Source organism: Oncorhynchus kisutch, linkage group LG13, assembly GCF_002021735.2.
Source record: "Oncorhynchus kisutch isolate 150728-3 linkage group LG13, Okis_V2, whole genome shotgun sequence".
NCBI lineage: Eukaryota > Metazoa > Chordata > Actinopteri > Salmoniformes > Salmonidae > Oncorhynchus > Oncorhynchus kisutch.
This window is the reverse complement of record NC_034186.2, coordinates 56,548,110-56,564,139: the sequence shown is the minus strand read 5'-3', so window position 1 is coordinate 56,564,139 and position 16,030 is coordinate 56,548,110. Positions and strand designations below refer to the sequence as shown.

General features: G+C 43.0%; 1 protein-coding gene and 1 long non-coding RNA gene across 2 annotated transcripts; both read left to right on the top strand.

Moving 5' to 3' along the window:
- Positions 1 to 249: 249 nt before the first annotated feature.
- Positions 250 to 3,625, top strand: LOC116353100 (uncharacterized). The gene is made up of 3 exons (XR_004202465.1): positions 250 to 2,441; positions 2,593 to 2,652; positions 3,570 to 3,625. It is a non-coding gene; the product is annotated as an uncharacterized LOC116353100 (long non-coding RNA).
- Positions 3,626 to 6,490: 2,865 nt separating this feature from the next.
- LOC109902136 (fatty acid-binding protein 10-A, liver basic-like) lies at positions 6,491 to 11,584 on the top strand. Its single transcript, XM_020498243.2, has 7 exons — positions 6,491 to 6,649; positions 6,805 to 6,936; positions 7,078 to 7,183; positions 8,165 to 10,520; positions 10,797 to 10,969; positions 11,184 to 11,273; positions 11,470 to 11,584. The coding sequence occupies exons 4-7, from the start codon at positions 10,454 to 10,456 to the stop codon at positions 11,518 to 11,520; spliced, it is 381 nt and encodes a 126-aa protein (XP_020353832.1). The 5' UTR covers positions 6,491 to 6,649; positions 6,805 to 6,936; positions 7,078 to 7,183; positions 8,165 to 10,453; the 3' UTR covers positions 11,521 to 11,584.
- Positions 11,585 to 16,030: the final 4,446 nt, after the last annotated feature.

The following is a 16,030-nucleotide window of genomic DNA, read 5'->3' as shown; positions in this document are numbered from 1 at the left end:
ATCATCAGAATGACTTATGATTCATGTTCTTTCTCCATCAGACACCAGAGACATAGAGATTGGTGTGGACAATGATGGCTTCATCTTCCTGGCCTTTGAGGCCACTGAAATTACGGAGAAGAGCACGTTTGTCTGGAGCAAAAACTACAAAGAGGCTATTGAAGCTGGGAGAGCCAGGGTACTGTGGGAGAACAATAGGTACTGCAATTTTGTGTGTGTGTGTGTGTGTGTGTGTGTGTGTCTGTCTGTTACAGAGAGAGAAAAAGAATAACCTGTAGATTTGTGAGAGGACATTTAACCCATGAAAGACTTTAATGTTAAGAGGTCAGCAAAGGGTCGGACTCAGTGGAGATTCTTCCTCAACTCACACTACGATGCAAAATGTCCTCCCTTTTCACTGAGCACTATGGTCCCATTCAGGCCTACTGTCCCCTGGTCTGTCCTTTAAGCCTACTGTCCTTCCTTCTGTCCATCCCCAGGCCCGTCCTCACCTTCACAAACACCACTAAAGAGAACCTGGGCCTGTACACAGTGGAGATGAGTGACAACCCAGACATCTCTTCCAGTTTCACCTTCACTGTGGAAGGCACTTTATACTCAAAGCGAAAGACGACCTGCACAAAAGATTGCTGCTCCCTGTAATTCCCCCTCTCTTTCTTTTCCCATAGATCTGGAGAGGCTGACCGAGCTCGGCTGGCACATCTGCCACGCATGTAAGACTTAGTCACTGTAATAATACAAGTCTCTATCGAGCTAAAACAATTGATAGTACTCCGTTTCAAATCGAAACAGGCATTATAATACATTGTTCAACATCACAATTTCAACAACTTATTCCGTCAGATGTTTTCTTGGGTAAGTCCTATTTTTTGATTCCTGTCATTGCGCCCTTCCTAGATTATTTTAGTTTGCTGAAGCTTGGAGGCCAACCTGAATGCATAACCTATTCCCTATTCGTTGTTCCCTCCCCCTACAGTGATAGCCTTGCGCTCCAAGTGGCAGGTGGAGGTGTCAGAGAAAGGGAACGTGAGTCTTTGGATGCAGACCGAGAGCCTGAGCAATGCTGCAGTGCTCCGCCTCATTCTCAGCGACAGAGAGATCTCTAGTGCTGCAGTAAAGGAGCACTTCAAAACAGTCTATATGTTCTAATCTCAGAACCCAGAACTAAATCTAGTGTGTACTAGTCTGTCAGGAGAGTGTGTATGTCTCAAATGAATACTAAAACTAGCTTGGGTGTCAGAATGTTCCTGCTCTAGTCAATGGTGCAGTAATGTATGAATAGGAAGACGATGACAAGTTGGCTGAAACAGAAACAGACTGGTCCAGGCAAGTTATAGCTTGTCTCCCAGAGGTGTGCATAAAGCATAAGCTACTGCATTTTGCATACACACATTTATTTTGGAATATATGCAGATGATTGTGTTCCCGAATCCATTTCCATTTCCAGTGGAATTCTCCATAAAATAACGAAATGTAGATGTGCCACAAAATAGCTAAATGTTTTATATTTTCTCATTCAAGCTTGCATTAGTAAGAGGTATTGGCTGTATAGAAAGAGAAAGTAATCACAAAACAATCACAATCCAAAAATGTTACCCTCGCCATCATATTTGCAATTTCATTTAAACACAAATCACCTTCATAACGATTTTCACCAGAATGTACGTAGCAAATGTACGTAGCAATATGATAGCAATATGATAGCAATGTTGATTTGTTAACCTAAAAAAATAACCACAGGTTGGAAGATTACTGTAGGCAGAGGTTGTTGCAACAGATGTGGATTTTCCATGGGGTTAAACTAATATTACCCAACATGCATGTTTTTGGACTCAGTGTCTTGCATGTGGTTACTCGGTATGGAATAGCATGATTGCATCCATGCATGTGTGTATACGTGTATGTCAACACTGCTAAGGGTTTATTACTAAATGACTACAGATAAGGATTTTGTGAATAAACCAATCTCTATTTCCCCCATTTTAGACCCCGTGCCAAGTCACACTGTGAGTTATGCGTGCCTGCGTGTGTGTGCACATGTATGTACATTCATGTGCTTGTGTGTGTCCTCTCTCTCTCTCTCTCTCTCTCTCTCGGCCGGTAAGATTAACTTTGACAAGGCCAGTGGGCTGATAGAGATCCTGTTTGACCAGCTGTCTAAGTAGGATGAGGGCCCCTACACAACTCAGCTCTGCGACGGCCGCGCCAAGAACCAGTTCGCCCTGGTGCTCGTGGACGAGAGTGAGTCCATCTGGTCACCCCAACTCACTGCCGGGATGTTCATACTACCGAACCGAGCTGAGCTAAACCAAACCGTGATGAGCTGGCCTATTTTCGCATCCTCTGTAGCTGCTGGAAGTGGTGAGCCAGCACAGTTTGCTTCAGATCGGCACAGTACTGTGAAAAGGGCAGCTTATTATTGCTGTGAACTCTAAAGAGCAGTAAGTGTTTGGCTTGGCTTGATATATAGATTTGTTCCAATCAATTTGGTTATTATATTCAATGTTACTGTCTTATTATTGATAGTTAATATATACAGTATATCCTCAGTGTGCTAGTAGGGAAGTAACCCTGTGGTTGTGTCTTTGGCAGAGTTTCGTCAGACACTGGCTCAGTCCATAGCCAACAGAATGGACTACAAGAGAAAGTCAGGTAAGTGTTCCCCTATTGGCCCCTGGTTCACCTCTAACCTCTGGGCTGGATCTAGTGCCTCATTTGTAAATCGGGAGGTCCTAGAACACATAGTGAGCGTGGGGGGGGGGGGGCGGGGGGGCATTTTTTTATTTGGCTTTCCCACAATTCAAATTCAGTAGGGAGACGACTAGCCTAGGCTACGTAATGTGATTACGTAGGGACTTCTTCACCAGCTGACCACCACTACCAAGACCAGTGTCAAAATCAGTTACTTACCCCACCCGCCCTCCCCATAACCTCTATGTACAAATAAGAGAGCAGGTCTGGAATCAGTGTGGCAGGATAGGATGATTACACAGAAGGATCGCCATGCTTTTACATGATGGTGCTTTTGGGGGGCGGGAGAAATAATGAGGAGGTAACTTGATTTAACGCCGATCGCTTTTATTCGAATGTCAACAGTGCGAACAGTGAAACAATGAATAAATCATGCCGCGAGAGGTACCGGGTCAGGGTAAATAGGTGCCGGAACAAACAAAGTCATATCTGAAAAGGTGCCGGATCCTCTCAGAGAGTTTCTCCCATCGAGCTGACCAAAGTCCATGTAGGATGTGTTTTCAGTAGATAGTAGATAAATAGTAGATAAATATCTCATTTCTGTGTAAAATAGGTTCCAAATGTGCTGAAACAGATTCAATACGCCTCAATGCCCTAGTTTCCTATCTATCGTCAACCGTTAGTCCCTTTCCTTTGTGGCTCGTGGCAAAAACATACCTATCTACAGTTTATGGAGTGCAAACAGTGTTGAACAGGCAGCTATGTCTTTAGAACATATAGTGCTGACACACCAGAATATAGTGAGTTTCATTGATTGAGTGCCAGCAAAGATGGCCGCTGTGTCTCTGGTCCAGTTAATCATCGCTCTGTTTTTCAAGGACCCTATTTTCTGGAGTTTTTGTCATGGACCGTGACAGAGGACTGTGAGTTTATAACCAAATGCAAGGTAATTTGTAGATTATTTATCATTTATAGATTCATTTCTCCAATATCTTGTTATCTTCGTTATGGAATAATCACATGGATTCTGTATTCTAATATGCATGTGCGTTGTTATGAATGTATTCAGTGCACAGTGTTAATGTATCATTAGAATCCTCTGTCTTTCTGGGTCCAGGTGACCAACGTAAGCAAGGATACGACTCTGAAGTGGTTCAAGGACGGCGTGGAGACTCCAGCTGTGTATGACCAGCAGACTGGAGTCAGCACCATGACTGTGCAACAGGTACACATACCACATCCAGTCCTCATAGGGCTGGTTTCCTGAACCCAGATTAAACGTAATCCTGGACTAAAACACACTTTCAACGGAGAGTCTCTATTGTGAATGATTTTAATCCAGGACTAGGCTGAATCTGGGTCCAGGGAACTGGCCCAAAATGTCACATATCACTTGTGCACAAACCCACTATTTAGCGCCACCGTGGAGATTTGACCTGGCGACCTTCCGGCTACAGATCCGCTGCTCTAACTATTAAGATACCTACCACCTCATATTTACAGTATTGTAATGAATATGTAAAGTAATGTTCAGTAGTACTGAATGTACATTAATGGGATGGTGGCAGATGAGGGAATAGGGTTAAGCTCAGGAGAACACACACACACACACACACAGAGAGAATCTGTGTCAGAGTGTCTCTACAGTATGAGTATTTATAGATCATTGCATAATTACCCACTGGGCACACACTGGTTGAATCAACATTGTTTCCACATCATTTCAATTAAATTGCGTTGAACCAATGTGGAATAGACGTTGAATTGAAGTCTGTGCCCAGTGGGTAGGATTATCTGTGTACAGAAAGTCAAATGTGTTCTCAAACCCTATGTGTATGTGTGTGCGGACATTTTTTATTTGTTTATTTTTGTACCTTTATTTAACTAGGCAGGTCAGTTAATTAAGAACAAATTCTTATTTTCAATGACGGCCTAGGAACAGTGGGTTAACTCCCTTGTTCAGGGGACATGAACCAGACATGCCTGCGTGTGTGTCATAATGATTGACTTGTTTTCTCTCTGGTGAATCTCAGGTGACTAAGGAGGAGGCAGGCCACGACAAAGCTGTGGCGTCTAATGGTGGAGGACAGGATGTGAGCACACTGGGAGTTACTACATGAAGGTGAGACGTCATGGCACTGTCATGGACAACCACAGACATGGGCCCATGTTCGTAAAGTACTCCGGTTTATCTTTGTAGATCCTAATGAATATGATGACTTGGACTGGGGGGGATCTGATCCTAGATCAGCACTCTTACTCTGAAGTGCTTTATCAATACGGTCCCCGGTCTAGCAGAAATATCGGTGAAATGTTACAGTATGTGGTCCCTCAAGTTACATTGTTATGAGGCTATTTCAAAGTGCATTTGTTTGCAGTATTTGTTTATGCAGTATTTGTTTGTGCAGTATTTGTTTGTGCAGTATTTGTTTGTGCAGTATTTGTTTGTGCAGTATTTGTTTGTGCAGTATTTGTTTGTGCAGTATTTGTTTATGCAGTATTTGTTTGTGCAGTATTTGTTTGTGCAGTATTTGTTTGTGCAGTATTTGTTTGTGCAGTATTTGTTTGTGCAGTATTTGTTTGTGCAGTATTTGTTTGTGCAGTATTTGTTTGAGCAGTATTTGTTTGTGCAGTATTTGTTTGTGCAGTATTTGTTTGTGCAGTATTTGTTTGTGCAGTATTTGTTTGTGCAGTATTTGTTTGAGCAGTATTTGTTTGTGCAGTATTTGTTTGTGCAGTATTTGTTTGTGCAGTATTTGTTTGTGCAGTATTTGTTTGTGCAGTATTTGTTTGTGCAGTATTTGTTTGTGCAGTATTTGTTTGTGCAGTATTTGTTTGTGCAGTATTGTTTTATGTCTCATGATGATTCAGAAGGTGCAGAAACTGAGACGGCACATGATGTAATATTACCATCCGTGTATTATTTGTATTTATTTATTTATTTTATTTCACCTTCATTTCACTGGGCAAGTCAGTTAAGAACAAATTCTTACTTACAATGATGGCCTACCAAAAGGCAAAAGGCCTCCTGCGGGGAAGGGTGCCTGAGATTTAAAAATATACAAAAATGAATACAATATAAATATAGGACAAAACATACATCACAACAAGAGAGACACAACACTACATAAAGAGAGACCTAAGTCAACAACATAACAAGGCAGCAGTATATGACAATACAGCATGGTAGCAACACAACATGACAGCAACATGGTAGCAACACAACATGACAGCAACATGGTAGCAACACAACATGGTAGCAGCACAACATGGTAGCAGCACAAAAACATGGTACAAACATTATTGTGCAAAGTCAACGGCACAAAGGTCAAGAAGGTAGAGACAACAATACATCATACAAAGCAGCCACAACTGTCAGTAAGAGTGTCCATGATTAAGTCTTTGAATGAAGATGCATAGAGGTTAATGACGATCATAAACAGGGTGGTTTGAGCCCTGAATGCTGATTGGCTGAAAGCCGTAGAATATCAGAGCATTTATCAGGGGTATGACAAAAAAATGACTTCTTACTGTTCTGATTACGTTGGTAACCAGTTCATAATAGCAATAAGGCACCTTGGGTGTTTGTGTTATATGTCCAATATACCACTACTAATGGCTGTATCCAGGCGTTCATAGAATGTCCTATATGGACTTTGGTCAGCCGGATGGGAGACACTCTTGTTGACTCTTGTTGGCCCTGGCAGGAACACTGTGGACCAATCACAGCGCTTAGGGACCCAGCCCAGAGGTCAGAGGTGAACCAGGGGCCAGTAGGGGAACACTCACAACGCGTTGCATCATGCATAAGAACAGCCCTTAGCTGTGGTATATTTGCCATGTACCACACCTCCTCAGACCTTATTGCTTAAGTAGAGCCCACTGTCTGGAGACATAATTATTCTGTCTTTATTTACAGAGTATGACAAGCTCCTCCAACTCCTGAGCAAACAGTGGGGTAAGTTCAGCATAGATTTCCTAATACTATTACGCTGGGTTTCTGTTCAGCACTTTGTGACATCAGCTGATGTAAGAAGGGCTTTATGAATAAATTTGATTGATTCCAATGAACATCATGTGAATATGTATGTCTATGGGTACCGCCTACCGTAGACGGGGGTCTTTCCGGGCAGGATGACGATGATGAGCTGCAGTCCAGTACTGAAACATGAGTGACTTCTCAAGCATTCTATGGACAGTTTTTGGATGGGGACAACTTAAGATGAAGTCCTATCCTGACTACAGGTTAGAATCAAATACAAATGTATTGGACCTAGACTACAGTGTAGACAGCATGCCCTGTCAACTGTCAATATCCCAACAAGGACATTCTGTCACAGAGTATCATCTCTCTGAGTTTGACTTTTTCCTCTCTCTGTGGCACAGCGCTGTCTACAGGCCCGGTGAGGATTCAATGCACTGCTATGGGCTTCAAGCTCTACTGCTCTCTCAAGTACTATATCAGCTACATGAAGACCAGCTGGCACTTCAAGTGAGTTCCCTTGCCTGGCCTGGCCTCTGTACTCTGCCCTGCCACACGGGCTGTGCTCCAGGCCCACTGGTTCTACTTTGTATACATTATACAGTCAGCCTTTGCTATAAGGAATAGTTGCCCATAGGCGCTGATTTTTGGTCAGTTTAGCATTTTCCCCACTAATTGTTAAGGCTAGGATTGGGGGAGGGGAAGTTGACCCTAAATCTGCACCTAAGGGACACTTCACACCAGAGCATGGTACAGGGACCCGGACTTTTGTCGCCACCTGCTGGCAGCTTTTATGGTTAGCACCAACCACCAACCCTGGTTCTACAGAGTTACGGCACAGGCCGGCTTTTGTTCTAGTCCAGCATTAACACACCTGCTTCAACTAATAGACTAATCATTAAGACTTTGATTAATTGAATCAGCTGTGTTGGTGCCTGTCTGGAGAGCCTGCACATCCTGTACCTCTCTATTACGAGAGCTGGTGACAACCCAACACAGAAAAACCACATGAATTTTACACGTGAACACAGGTGGTGCTCCAAAAACACGTTTTCATGTGATCACATGTGATCTCATATGAAGTTAATGTGATAACATGTTACGCAATATGTGATAACATGAAACTACACGTGAAAATGTGAAATTTCATGTGAAATCAGGTGATTTTTCTGTAAGGGCACTGCAGTCGCAGCATGGATTGTTGTCCAATTTAAACTCAGTTGCTTTAGCATTTTTGTTTTTCTTCACATCACCCCACAGCTTCCTTAGTGAGACAGTCTGAGCCTTTTAATCCCAAATCCATCTCATCTCACTGGATTGAAAAAGAACAAACGTAAAGGCTTTTACAAAGAAACTTAAAACTGAACAAGTAAAGCCCTCAGACATAAATAGTCATGGCCTTGTATGGAAGTATCTTTTGTTGGATTTTTACAAAAAATATATTCTATTCTATTGAATCATATTATCATATTCTATTTCATGGTGTACCAGGGAGAGTAGGATTGACCAGTTGGAGAGGTGTACGCCTGGCAGCAGTATGCAGAAGCTGTGGGTCGAGGTCTTTGCGCCCACGGAGAACGATAAGGGGAAGTACACTCTGGAGATGTTTGATGGTCAAGAAAAGCACACCAGCTCACTAGACCTATCTGGACAAGGTTAGCCTGACCAGTCTGATTCACTCAAAAAGCGGTAAACACTAACACAAACAATTGCAGGTACTATTTTCTATCACTATTCTCCAATGGACAAACAGAAAACTGTTCTATATTCAATATTAATGAGTTGACATATAGTATGGTGATGGATCTGAAACCATTTGCAAATGGTTGCTGAGCAGTTGCTGAGGAAAGTGAGTAGCATACTCGTTCATTGTTTCTTCATTTTCTGTACACTGGAATGATTTAATGAGCTTCCTATGGATGATTCAAGGGAGTAAATGTCCTTCTCGTTGCTTTAGATCGGGCCAGGGTGACCAAGGGGCTACCAGATGTGCTGGCTATCATGGAGAATAAAGTAGGCTAACTACTAAATAATACTGTCCTATTACGTGGTTACCATGTTCACTGGCACTTCATTATCCTTTTACGTCCAATTTTTGTAATTGTACTGTTAGACCAATGAGTAGAAGTGCTGATCTAGGATCAGTTTAGCCTTTTAGATCATAATGAATACAATTAAATGGACAGGGGGAACTGATCATAGATCAGCACCTTCTCCAATACATGACATGAAAACAACGTTGATTCAACCAGTGTGTGCCCAGTGGGATGTGTTTGTGTGGTTGAGCCAGTTTGTTTTCATGGGGTTAAATTGGAGTTAATGGGGAGTGAAATGCTAGAAGCGGTTAATTTGTGGCATTGGGATGTAAAGCAATGACTAAGAAGTTACTTGTGCTAGACGGAATGCGGTCAATTAGGACAATGTGAGGTCCAGTCAAACCTGCAACAACCTGTTTTCTTGTGTCATTAGACTACCAATAAATATCCCAAGAGTGTCAGCTACAATTGTATGATGTCGCCCCTTTCTTTCTGGAGTAATTTCATAATAGGACGTGAGCAGGGGCTAGAAAGCTCGGAGGTAGGATTCATTGGCCAAGGCCAGCACGTTAAATGTTCATTTCATGTCTTGATAGCAGCAGACTTGATGCCAATTGCAATTATCTCCCATGTTGTATTTCACTAGAGGTGTCATGTTAGTCATGTACACGGAGCAGATTTACATAGGTGCACGACACATCAAGTGCGTTTTTCTACATCAACCTAATTTATGCTCTGACCTCCCTGCTGTAATCTCACTAACTCAAGAGTCGGCACCTGCAGCTCAAGTCGGTCTATTCGCCTGTTAGCTTTCCACATAGAGCGTTTGTCATATCATGTGTCTCTGCAATCGCTTCTAAGAAAGCTGCTAATAAAGTAATTTGATTTTAGTGGCTTGACACCGTTTCATTCACCTCAACATGCTTCTGATGTCATTGTGTGCTAGATGTCTGCTAGAGTGATTCGTAATTCAATGATTATTAGAAGCATCTCATAAAAGTGCGGGGAAAGTATTATGCAAGCAAAGAGTAGCTACAATATGTCTTCTGAACTGATAGTAGAGCTATTGTCCAAGGTGTCATTCACCCATTGCCTGGCTAAACAGTGGAGTAGATTTGAACACTGTTTTTTAGGAAGATTCCACAGGACATCAGACCTGGGTTCGAATACTATTCAAACAGTTTCAGAGTTTGCTTTATCCTGCCCGGAGAGCCATGTGGCCTGGTTTGCACTTTTGCACTGATTTTATCGGTTCCATTGTGCTAGGCAAGCTCGATAAAGCCCAGCTAAAGTATTCAAAATGATTTCATATAGCAATTTAAACACAGGTCTGTATTTAGGACAGTATTGCAGTAAAGTGCTCAGAAACAAACTTGAGATCTGCGTGTCAGAAGTTTCAGAAGCCAATCTATTGGGATGAGTAAAACCCATGCATATGTAATTTTATGGCTCAGACATAACGTACTCTTCCCCATCTCAAGACAACTGGAAGTTGGGATCATGCCAGACAGAGATGTAAGCGAACTCTGGGTTGTTCAAACAATGGGGGACATTACTTCAGAGGCTGTGTTACTGATTAGACACAGATGCACAGAGCGGAGCCCCCTCTACCTGCTGATATAAGTAGCTGTGGGGGACGCAGTGCCATCTCTACATTTGTGTTGAGCTTCGCACAGCTGTCTCAGGCTCCTATTGCCCATCTTGGTGAAGGAGAAGAAACCGGACCGGTACAGACACAGACAACATGGCCTTCAGTGGAACGTGGCAGGTGTATGCGCAGGAGAACTACGAGGAGTTTCTCAGGGCCATCTGTGAGTTTCCTAAAGATCCATTGCATTGCATGTATAGGGTTGTTTAGGGGTACATCTGAAATGTATTTGCTTGATTCCTTGTGTCCTCTTTCTCAAAACTCATTGGAGGAGAGAAGATTAATGGTTCCTCCCCTCTGACCTTCTCATCCAATGAGTTTTGAGAAGGAGAGAGGATGTAAGGAATCAAGGAAATACAAGAGATTGAACTATAGATTCCCAACTATGACCCAAAATGAAAAGGTAAGCTAATGAGTCATCCTCCTGCCCGTCTATCAGCCCTCCCAGAAGATGTTATCAAGCTGGCCAAAGACATCAAGCCCATCACTGAGATCCAGCAGAACGGCAATGACTTTGTCATCACCTCCAAAACTCCTGGCAAGTCCGTCACCAACTCCTTCACCATCGGCAAAGAGGCCGACATCACCACCATGGATGGCAAAAAGCTCAAGGTAGGCAATCCACATTTACCTGTCTGTGTTGAATCTATACTTATGAAAGTATTGATTGATTGACTGATATAATGTTAAATCGACAGGTTTGAACTGAAGTCCAATAGTCTTGTATCTGCAGTTAGTGTATGTCTTGTTCACTCTTCCAAGTTTCTAAGCTTGTCTGCCCTCACTCGTTATTACTGATCACCTCTCTCTTCTCTGGCCCCTACAGTGCACTGTCAGACTGGAGGGAGGAAAGCTGATGTGCAACACAGATAAATTCTCCAGCGTCCAGGAGCTCAAGGGAGGAGAGATGGTTGAGGTAATTTGACCTAATGTTGGTAGCACTGAAAAATAACACTCTACACATATGTCAGTACAGCGTGTCAAACATAAGCATATACAGTTGTGAAATATGGGGCACAGGTCAAACAAGCTGTCTATTTCTACCTTAGGTGGTTTTATTTGTATAATTGTGACCTGACCACAGTAACTTTTCATTACCTTCCCCATTTCAGACGCTGACAGTGGACTCTACATCACTCATCAGGAGGAGCAAAAAGTTGTGAACCTGGAATGGTAGCAGGCAGGGGGCGGTCCTTGGCTATTTAAATAAACTTGCTTGACATAAAACGTGTGGTTTATTATGTGTGCTGTGAACATGCTGCTGTGCATCATCTAATAAACAGTGAACACTGATTGAATAATAGAAAAGTATTCCATATATATTTCACATATGATTCAAAATACACAGTCTATCATTTCACAGTGCCCTTTCAAATACTGAATAGGCCTACAGTGTGATAATTCACACTCAAAACAGCAAAGTTGGGTACATCAACTCATTTCAGATTGTAAAACAAACCACTGAATCGCTAATGCATAATTTACATTCAAGATGTACAACTAAAAGAAAACCTGTATCTACGGATTTCACATGACTGGGAATACAGATATGCATCTGTTGGTCACAGATATGCATCTGTTGGATCAGAAAACTAGTCAGTATCTGGCGTGACTAGGGTTGCACATTTTGGGGAATATTCAGAGCTGGAAACTTTCCGTGGGAATTAACAGGAATATATGGGAATTAAGGGAAATCTATGCAAATTAATATTAATATCATTTAAATGTAGATGTTTTTTGCATTGAATATATTTACCATATCAAATGGGGACAGAAACATAAACATTTTACCTTATCATAAGTAGACAAATTCAAATGAATAAATCCTTCCAATAGAAAAAAACTAAATAAATGTAGTTACAAATTGAACTTTAATCAAATGAGTTGACTCTTCCCATGGGATGATTTCACGGAACAACAAAAGAAAGGGAATATTGAATGACCCCCAACGATCCATCGCATCTCCCAAAAACATCGGAAGTTTAGATAGACTTATGTCGGAGTCAATAAAACTCGTTTTTCAACCACTACACAAATGTCTAGTTAACAAACTATTGTTTTGGCATGTCGGTTAGGACATCTACCATGTGCATTACACAAGTAATTTTCCCAACAATTGTTTAGAGACAGATTAGTTCACTGTATCACAATTCCAGCGGGTCAGAAGTTTACACACTGTGCTTTTTAACAGCATGGAAAATTCAAGAAAATTATGTCATGGCTTTAGAGGCTTCTGATTGACATAATTTTGTCAATTGGAGGTGTACCTGTGGATGTATTTCTAGGCCTACCTTCAAACTCAGTGCATCTTTGCTTGACATCATGGGGAAATCAAAAGAAATCAGCCAAAACCTCAGAAAAAATGTGTAGACCTCCACAAGTCTGGTTCATCCTTGGGAGCAATTTCCAAAAGCCTGAAGGTATCACGTTCATCTGTACAAACAATAGTACGCAAGTATAAACACCATGGGACCACGCAGCCGTCATACCGCTCAGGTAGGAGACGCGTTCTGTCTCCTAGAGATGAACATACTTTGGTGCGAAAAGTGCAAATCAATCCCAGAACAACAGCAAAAGACCTTGTGAAGATGGTGGAGGAAACAGGTACAAACGTATCTATATCCACGGTAAAAACCAGTCCTATAATTGACAGAACTTGAAGGCTGCTCAGCAAGGAAGAAGCCACTGTTCCAAAACCACCATAAAAAAGCCAGACGACTGTTTGCAACTGCACATGGGGACAAACATCGTACTTTTTGGAGAAATGTCCTCTGGTCTGATGAAACAAAAATAGAACTGGTTGGCCATAATGACCATTGTTATGTTTGAAGAACACCATCCCAACCGTGAAGGACGGTGGTGGCAGCATCATGTTGTGGGGGTGCTTTGCTGCAGGAGGGACGGGTGCACTTCACAAAATAGATGGCATCATGAGGCAGGAAAACTATGTGGATATATTGAAGCAACATCTCAAAACATCAGTCAGGAAGTTAAAGTTTGTCCATTTGGAAGACCCATTTGCGACCAATGACCCCAAGCATACTTCCAAAGTTGTGGCAAAATGGCTTAAGGACAACAAAGTCAAGGTATTGGAGTGGCCATCACAAAGCACTGACCTCAATCCTATAGAACATTTGTGGGCAGAACTGAAAAAGCGTGTGTGAGCATGGAGGCCTACAAACCTGACTCAGTTACACCAGCTCTATCAGGAGGAATAGGCCAAATTTCACCCAACATATTGTGGGAAGCTTGTGGAAGGCTATCCAAAACATTTTACCCAAGTTAAACAATTTAAAGGCAACGCTACCAAATACTAATTGAGTGTATGTGAACTTCTGACCCACTGGGAATGTAATGAAATAAATAAAAGCTGAAATAAATCAATCATTCTCTATTATTCTGACAATTCACATTCTTATTATAAAGTGGTGATCCTAACTGACCTAAGACAGTTAGTATATGTCAAATTAATGAATAGATAAAGCATGTATGGTTGGAGGGGTGTATGCTGGGCAAAGAACATTCAGAAATTTCTTCCAATACTCATTGCCTGTGAGCATCAGAGGTGAACCAGTTGCATACACAGCTCGAGCAAGACATTCATCAGCATTTCTCTGACTACGTTCCTCCATTGAGTCAAAAAACTTCTGATTCCAGGAAGACCATGAGCTGTTGCTATCAATAAGGTGTCTGATTAATAATGTTTACCTCGAATAGAAGTAGAGGAACTTTTGTCAGAGGTTGCTTGTTGTGAGCACTGAGGGAACTTTATGCACTTGACCAGATGATTCTGCAACTTTGTTGCATTCTTCACATATGATTTGGCACAGTATTTGCAAATGCACATAACTTTTCCTTCTATGTTAGCTGCAGTGAAATGTCTCCACACATCAGATAGTGCATGTGACATTTTCCTGTAAAGATGAGAAAAAAATGATAAAAAAACAAATACAATTCCATGTACAGATAAATAGTTAAGCAGTTTGATTAAACAACTCCTTTGTAAGATAAATGTTTTAAAATGTAACATGTTGTAACGCTCGCTTGAAGTAGAGGACCAAAGTGCAGCATTGTACGTGTTCATGATTATTTATTCAAACTGAAACAAAATAACAAAACGGAACAAAACGAAACTGTTCTGTCTGGTGCAAACACAAAACAACTACCCACAAACCCAGGTGGGAACAAGGCTACCTAAGTATGATTCTCAATCAGAGACAACGACAGACAGCTGCCTCTGAGAACCACACCCGGCCAAACACAAAGAAATAGAAAACATAGAAATAAAGAAACTAGAATGCCCACCCTAGTCACACCCTGGCCTAACCACAATAGAGATTAAAAGCCTCTCTATGGCCAGCCTCTCTCTGGCTCCCCCCACTTTGGTGGCGCATCTGGTGTGGGGACCCTCGCCACCGACCCCGGACTGGGGACCCTCGTAGCGGGCCCCAGACTGGGCACCCTCGTTGCGGGCCCCGGACTGGAGGCCGTCTCTGGAGGCTCCAGACTGGAGGCCGTCTCTGGAGGCTCCGGACTGGAGGCCGTCTCTGGAGGCTCCGGACTGGAGGCCGTCTCTGGAGGCTCCGGACTGGAGGCCGTCTCTGGAGGCTCCGGACTGGAGGCCATCTCTGGCGGCTCCGGACTGGAGGCCGTCTCTGGAGGCTCTGGACTGGAAGCCGTCTCTGGACTGGAGGCCATCTCTGGAGGCTCCGGACTGGAGGCCGTCTCTGGACTGGAGGCCGTCTCTGGAGGCTCCGGACTGGAGGCCATCTCTGGAGGCTCCGGACTGGAGGCCGTCTCTGGACTGGAGGCCATCTCTGGAGGCTCCGGACTGGAGGCCGTCTCTGGAGGCTCCGGACTGGAGGCCATCTCTGGAGCCTCCGGACCCGAGGCCATCGCTGGAGTCTTCGTGCCATGGATCATCACTGGAGGCTTTGTGCCATGGATCATCACTGGAGGCTTCGTGCCATGGAGCATCACTGGAGGCTTCGTGCCATGGATCATCACGGGAGGCTTCTTGCCATGGATTATCACTGGAGGCTTCTTGCCATGGATCATCACTGGAGGCTTAGTGCCATGGATTATCACTGGGGAGACGTATGGGCAGTCTGGTACGTGGAGCTGCCATAGGGCTCACCAGGCTGGGGAGACATACAAGAGGATTAGTTCTGATCTTTCCATTAAGCTGCTTCAGTGGGCTTGCTCCGGGAAGTACACCTGACGGTCCCACTGGGCACAGACGTCAATTCAACGTGTATTCCACGTTGGTTCAATGTTGAAGGTGTCTGAATACTTTACGAATGAACTGTACCTAGTATCAGGCATAATTACATGTGGCCATTGACTAATTTTATAAAATTACTGCAAAATAGAGTTGGTGATTGAAATAATCAAAACTGGGGTGTATTAATTACGTCTTTCAATTGAAACTTTTACCGTTTTAAGAACCAAAAGGATGCAAACAGAGCAAACAGAATGAAATGGGGATGGACCTCCCTAAATTTGTCCAATACAAACTCTTGTTGTCCTTGCTAAACGTCTTCCGTTTGGAGTAAATGGTTTCTGCTGCAAAACGTAAGGAAAGTGGCCCTACATTGGTGTTCAGGTGCGGGGAGTGACACACCCAGGCAGCGATGCATGTGGTGATGGTCATCCCGTAACGCATCGGCGCCA

Bases quoted from the DNA above. Each gene is read 5' to 3' on its own strand.
- LOC109902136 (XM_020498243.2), top strand. From the start codon at position 10,454: ATGGCCTTCAGTGGAACGTGGCAGGTGTATGCGCAGGAGAACTACGAG. The intron at 10,521-10,796 runs GTGAGTTTCCTA...CCCGTCTATCAG, and splicing joins GGAGTTTCTCAGGGCCATCT to CCCTCCCAGAAGATGTTATC. The intron at 10,970-11,183 runs GTAGGCAATCCA...TGGCCCCTACAG, and splicing joins TGGATGGCAAAAAGCTCAAG to TGCACTGTCAGACTGGAGGG.